At 42.3% G+C, this 7,443-nt stretch overlaps 1 protein-coding gene across 1 annotated transcript; it reads left to right on the forward strand.

Annotated features, from left to right (window-relative positions):
- Window positions 1-1,576: 1,576 nt before the first annotated feature.
- LOC130962955 (uncharacterized) lies at window positions 1,577-2,467 on the forward strand. The gene has a single exon (XM_057889112.1). The coding sequence runs from the start codon at window positions 1,577-1,579 to the stop codon at window positions 2,465-2,467; it is 891 nt and encodes a 296-aa protein (XP_057745095.1).
- The last annotated feature ends 4,976 nt before the right edge of the window (window positions 2,468-7,443 follow it).

Consider the following 7,443-nt stretch of genomic DNA (forward strand, 5'->3'; position numbering starts at 1 on the left):
CACATATTGTTACTTGCTTGTACTTGTTGGTTGTATGACAGGGAAAAGAAGCGGGGCTTCAACTTCCTTCGATTCTAAACCAGAGAGGACCCGATTAAGGAGGGAAGCAAGAGCAAAACGTGTAATCGGTGCTGAAGAGGAGGAGGAACACTTTGAACTAAACATGGAAGGCAACATGGAAAACCAACATGAAGAAGAGGCTCATGACCATGGGGGAGGAGGTAGAGCAAATCATGCTGGAGAGGATAGAAGAGTGTTAGGCTCTTACAACAATCCAAACCCAGGCAACTGTGGGAGCAGCATTCAGAAGCCCACCATACATGCCAACAATTTCGAGCTAAAACCTCAGCTCATCACTCTTGTGTAGAATAATTGCTCATTTGGAGGAGGTGCTCAAGAAGATCCGAATCAACACTTGACCACCTTCTTGAGGATTTGTGACACAGTGAAGTCCAATGGAGTCCACCAGGATGTCTATAGGCTGCTCTTGTTCCCTTTTTCACTCAGGGACAAGGCATTCAAATGGCTTGAATCCTTCCCAAAAGAAAGCCTGACAAATTGGGAGGAGGTAGTGAATAAGTTTTTGGCAAGGTTTTACCCCCCTCAAAGGATCAATAGGCTGAGAACTGAAGTGCAAACGTTCAGACAACAAGATGGGGAGACACTTTATGAAGCTTGGGAAAGGTTCAAAGACCTAATAAGGAGATGCCCACCAGAGATGTTTAATGAGTGGGTCCAACTTCACATCTTCTATGAAGGTCTTTCCTATGAGTCAAAGAAGGCTGTGGATCATTCATCAAGAGGCTCTTTGAACAAGAATAAAACCATTGAAGAAGCCATAGACATCATCGAAACAGTTGCTGAGAATGACTACTTCTATGCCTCTGAAAGAAGTAACACTAGAGGAGTAATGGAGCTGAACCACATGGATGCACTGTTAGCCCAAAATAAGATGATCACCAAGCAGCTAGCAGATCTTACCAAGAAGGTGGAAGAGAACCAAGTTGCAGCAGCCATCACTTCATCACCAACTCAAGAAGGAGTAAACATAGGAGAAGAAGGTGACTGGGAGCAAGCCAACTACATTGGGAATTCACCTAGACAGAACCATGATCCATACTCCAAAACTTACAACTCTGGATGGAGGAACCACCCAAACTTTGGGTGGGGGAATCAGCAAGATCAAAGCCAAGACCAGAGACGTTACAACTTCAACAACAATGCAGCTCATCAACAATTCACACAGAGGACATATCAACATCTCCACAACAACACTTCTCTACACCCATATCAAAACCAAAACAACACATCTACTCCCAATCCACCATCATTTGAGGACAAGCTCTCTAAGATTGAAGCCTTACTTGAAGGAATATGCCAAGAGATTCAAGAAAACAAGGTGTTCAAAGAGGAGGTGTGAGCCAATATTAAGAACCAGGGAGAGACCATCAAGAAGCTGGAATTCCAAGTGGGATGCTTAGCTGAGAAGATTCCCAAACCTACTGATGACTTCCCAAGTGATACGGAGAAAAACCCAAGAGGAGAAGCAAAGAAAGTAAGATGGGAAGATTGTAAAATGGTCACTACAAGTGATCAAGAGGATGGAGACAAGCAAAGCAAACTCTCCCAACAGCCTGAAGACAACTCAACAGAGGAGGAGGATAGAGATCACCAAGAACCAGAAATCTTACAACAAGAGTTGCTTAAGCTCTATGCACCATTTCCCCAACTGCTCAATGGTGCTGTGGGGAAGAGAATGTACTCAAGGTTCCTAGATTTGTTTGCATCTCTGCATGTGAACATACCGTTCATCAAGGCCATCCAACAAATGCCTGCATTCATCAAATATATGAAGGAACTTTTTCCCAGGAAAAGCTCAATCAAAGGAGGCCAGACTATAGTGTTGAACAAGGAATGTAGTGCCCTTATTCAACCTGAGTTGCCTGCAAAAAGAAGAGACCCAGGGAGTTTTCACATCCCCTGTGCCATAGGGGAAACAATGTTTGATAGAGCACTCTGTGATTTGGGGGAAAGCATCAACTTACTGCCCCTATCCTTGGCGAAGAGGCTGCAGATCAATGAGATAATGTCCACAGATGTAGTTATTAGACTGGCTGACAAGACTCAAAAGCAAGCAATAAGAGTGGTGGAAAATGTGTTGCTAAAGGTTGGGAAATACTTTCTCCCAACAGACTTTGTCATCCTGGACATGGAAGAGAGTCACACTCACCCAATCATATTGGGAAGACCCTTCCTAGCTACAGCCAGAGCACTCATAGATGTGGAGCAAGGGGAGCTAATATTGAGGATCCATGATGAACGACTCAGCTTTAATATCTTCAAATTCTCACAAGAAGCAGACCAAGAGCACAAGGAACCAAGCAAAGATCATAATGAGATATTAAAGGAGGAAGTAAGCACTGAAGCACACCCAACCTATTTGGTGACCCCTTTGGTTGATAAATAAGGGAAACAGCAACCACCACAGCTCAAGGAAAAGTTGGAGGAACCTAAACCTCTAGAGGGATGTGAAGACAACATCAAAACCCCCTTAGAGGAAGAAGTCATCAAGAGCAAGGCAATATCAAAAGACACAAGAAAGAAGGTACCAAGGAGGTGGAGGAACCACTTTTCTCCAGGGGATAGAGTGATCTCAACTTACTTTCCAGATATCCCCCTAATCTCCTCACTGTACCATCTCAGTTACCTAAAGTCTTCACAATCAACAGAGTTCTTTCCCTGGAACATGTAGAGATCATTGATACAACCAATGGATACAAGTCCACAGCAAGATGGGAGGACTTCAAGCATTACCAACCACCCTAATGAGGGAGAAACGTCAAGCTAGTGACGCTAAAGAAGCGCTTCATGGGAGGTAACCCATTTTTTTGTATATGCTTTTAGAAGATAGTGAATAAGTCAACATTTATGAATTCCAACCCAAACTTGATAAACACTTGGTGAAAACCTTATTGTGCAGTATATAGTGAGGAACAAGTTTGGTGTTCAAAGCAAACCAAGATGCATGCTAGTCTTGGGAGCTTTGAACAAAAATTTTCATCACAATGCTCCAAACTAAGTTTGGTGTCACCCCATGGTGCCATCAATATGCATATAAGGACCCACAAATAGTTAGTTAGTTAGTTGGAATTCATGAATAAACAATTTAATCTTTTCTCACTTTTTTTTTAATTCTAGCCGTAAAGTTCATGTTGTCGTTTTGATATCTTTTCTCACCTTTCTTAATTTGTCTTTATAAGGAAAAGAAAAGAAGCATTGATGGAGATTGATTGGACAATTAAATGGGGGAGGTTCGGCCACTTCATGAAGAGAAATACACACTTGTCTCAAGAAGGAACGCATGGGGAAACGTTTCCATGCAACATTGAAGAAAGGAGACCCTTGAAGACCGAACCATTCACTCTCATTATGTGATGATCCTTGTCCTTCCTTCATGCACAACCCCAACCGTCCATCAAGCAACCATTCTTGCAATCCACACCTTCCGTTCTCTTACGATCTCCCAATATAAGGGAACCTTAGTGCAGCCTCACTCCTCACATTCAAATCCCCACTCTCCACACTTCACACTTTTGGCGTGCTAAACTCCTTCATCACAAATTGTCCTAGCCAACCCATTCTTCATCTATCCGTATCCTCAAATCACCTTAAAACAGCAACTCAAATTCATGGCATCATCAAGCTCAAAGAGGCAAAAGAGGAAGGAACCCATGGAGAGTGTTCCATTCGATGAGAAGAGATTCAAAACTGCCTTTCATGAACGTGAATTTGAGTGGATAAGGGTCAGAAAGATATTGCCAGAATTAATCTTCCAAATCAATGCAAATAAGTCACCACAGATTCGGGAGCAAATCAAAGAGAGAGGGTGGCAATTGCTCACAAGTCCAGAGGGGAAGATTAATGGAAACCTCATCAAAGAATTCTATGCAAATGTAGTGAGAGAAGACAAGACCAAGGCCCCAACCTTCAAAAGCTACGTGAGAGGAAAGGAGGTGGACTTCAGCCCAAATGCCATAACAAGAGCTCTTCACCTGAAATCACCTCATTTTGATGAGGCCAGCTATTAGGAAAGGATAAGTAAAAGCCCTGATAATGATGAGCTCACAGAGATAGTGACGGACATCTGTGTTATAGCAGCTGATTGGGAGAGGTACGCAGATGGGAGACCCAAGTTCATCAAGAGGGGAGACCTTAGCCCTGAAGCCAAGGGGTGGTTTGAACTCGTAAGGAGGTCCATTCTACCAGCTGCAAATAATTCAGAGGTAAACATCAATCGAGCTACTATGGTGCATTGCTTAGTACAGGGTGGGGAGATCAATGTGCATGAACTCATCGCTGAGGGGATTCAAGATTCAGCTGAGAAGGTTGATTCAGGTGCCAGGCTCTGGTACCTTAGCACCATTCTTAGGTTGTGCAACAAGGCCAAGGTAGTATTTGAGGACAGCAATCCAGACTGGGTGAACCCAGGGAGGCCAGTTACCCTCGAGCGATTGGTCTATACCACACCTGCTCAGCAACTAAGAAGGCCACATATAGGAAAGCAAAAAGCCAAGGAAGGAACTCATCAACAGGAATATCATCAGGAAGAATATCAACAAGAAGAGCATCATGACCCAGCCAACTTAAATATGACTCACCTTCTAAGAGCCATTGAGGATTTGGAAATGAGACATATGGAGGGACAAGAGCAAATACTTTACATTCAGTCCAACTGGATGAGACAACAAGAAGAGTGGCAGAAACAACACATGGAGCAGCAACAGGAGCAATACTCCCAACTCACTCAAGCCATCCACCAAGTTACTGAGAGGCAAGAGCGTCAAGATAAATGCCTTCAAGAACTCAACCAGCGGCAACTAGCTCAAATGAAATCATTCAATGAGTTCAATGTGTTGAATGAAGGAAGGCAGTTACATAGGGAGGAGTTCAACGTAAACACTCAGGCCAGGTTGAACTACATGTCCAGCAATATGCATCATCTACATTATGCCATTCCCACATATGATGAGGTCCAAAAAGAGTTGGTTGAACAAGAAGAAAGGAAGGTGAAACAGCAGAAGGACACACTAAAGAAGAAGATGGAAGATGCTGGCTTCTGGAAGAAACTGCTTGGGAAAGTCAAAGGAAGTGGGAGCACAAGCACTCAAGAAAAACACCAAGAGGACAAGCAAGAAGGAGAGCATGGGCAACCACATGAGTAAAAGGTGGTGGAGTTCCTTCTTTACTCCATCTTTTTCTATGCTTTAAATAAGGAAGATCTTGTATGGAATAGAACATGCTTCCATGTTATTTTGAACCTTTTCAATTCTGCATTTTAAGTTTTATTGCTTAGGTCTTTGATTTCTGGTTTAAGTGTTACTGCATCATACCATTACTTATTGTATGCTTGTCTTTTAAATCAAATGAAAAGAGAATGTTTATGTTATAAAAGACCAGAGTGGAGTTCATGATATGGAGGTGCATTCATGAGTCTTTGATGTGATCATAAGTTAGCTAAGTTGGTTCAACCATAAGGTGAGGATGACAACTATCTGGCCTGAATACTATACTTTGAATATACCCATGAGACTAAGTCAATAACAAGATCCTAATAAGAGAAAGGGAAAGAATACTTAAAGTAAAAAAACAAAAGAAAAAGAGTAAGCAATAAGGCTAGGCACCAATGGTTTTAATCTTGAGGCATGTGTCTGTGGTGTTCCTGTGTGAGGGATTTACTTAGATGAATAAGCTCTTAGGGGTGCCTTATCACTTGGTAACTTAGGTTAACTAACTCGGGATTATTAGCTGAAAGTCCACTATCAAGAGTAACCCTCACTACAGAGCATTTAGTAACCCAAAGAGGTGCTGGACACCAAGGTCTCAAGAAGGAAAATAAATGAACCAGATGCCTGTGGTGTGTATGTATGGGGGAGAGACTTGAGGGAGTAAGTCCTTAGGGGTGTCTCAACACCTAGCACCTTGAACCAACTGGTTCGGGAGTGTTGGCTGAAAGCTTATCTTAAAGAGTTGCCCCCTTACAGAGCACCTAGCCTGAAGAACACAAATAAGCCCTGGAATGACAATAAAAGGATCAATAAAAGTCTCATGGGATGTAAGCAAAGTCAGTGTTTTTGGACATGATAAAGGTTTGAAAGCCAGTAATGGAATGAACCTAAGTTGCTATGCATGAAACCACCATAAAATCAGTGACCTGACTTCCACAAGAATGACTCATTTCTCTTGGCATTCCATTCATCATTCTCTTGTTCCAGTACTTGCTTAGGGACAAGCAAGCTTTAAGTTTGGTGTTGTGATGCCAAGGCATCTTGGCCAGTTTCACTGACCTTTTTTGTACTGTTTTTAGGATAGTTTCATGCATTTCCTTAGGAAATAAGCTAGTTTTGGGTGGATATTCACTTATACATTGATTCAAGCATACATTGTGCATTTTACATGATTTCATGAGGATTTTGCATGAGTTTAGTGACAAATTGTATGTTGCATTACCCATGACTTGGATTAGAACTTTGATGCACTCTATTGCTTGATTTCAGGACCAAAGGAAGCAAGGAAGAACCACTTAGCAGTCACGTTAATCTAATTAACGTGGTCACTAACGTGGAATGGGAGGTAACTTGCAAAGTTAAGGAGAAAAGTGATTGCCAATAACGCTCTCGAAGCCATCATTGCCCACGTTAAGAGTCACGTTAACTAAGTTAACGTGAACTCTAACGTGAAGAAGGGACTTTGAGCCAACGTTAGTGACACTTAACATTATCACTAACGTTGGCCAATGATCAAAAGTGGCCACGTTAGAGTCCACGTTAACTTAGTTAACGTGGCCTCTAACGTTAAAAGGGGAAAGTGGTGCACGAAATTGTGATCACTACTTTTCACAACTCAAATAATCCCCGGTAATAAATCCAAAAACTTGGTGTTCAATACCATGGCATAAACACAACTTCGCACAACTAACCAGCAAGTGCACTGGGTCGTCCAAGTAATAAACCTTACACGAGTAAGGGTCGATCCCACGGAGATTGTTGGTATGAAGCAAGCTATGGTCACCTTGTAAATCTCAGTCAGGCAGACTCAAATGGTTATGGATGATATATGAATAAAACATAAAGATAAAGATAGAGATACTTATGTAATTCATTGGTGAGAACTTCAGATAAACGAATGGAGATGCTTTGTCCCTTCCATCTCTCTGCTTTCCTACTGTCTTCATCCAATCCTTCTTACTCCTTTCCATGGCAAGCTATATGTTGGGCATCACCGTTGTCAGTGGCTACAGTCCCATCCTCTCAGTGAAAATGTTCAACGTACCCTGTCACGGCATGGCTATTCAGCTGTGGGTTCTCGATCATGTCGGAATAGAATCCAGTGATTCTTTTGCATCTGTCACTAACGCCCCACAATCGCGAGTTTGAAGCTCGTCAC

The sequence above is a fragment of the Arachis stenosperma genome, chromosome 2, assembly GCF_014773155.1.
Source record: "Arachis stenosperma cultivar V10309 chromosome 2, arast.V10309.gnm1.PFL2, whole genome shotgun sequence".
NCBI classification, from domain to species: Eukaryota; Viridiplantae; Streptophyta; class Magnoliopsida; order Fabales; family Fabaceae; genus Arachis; species Arachis stenosperma.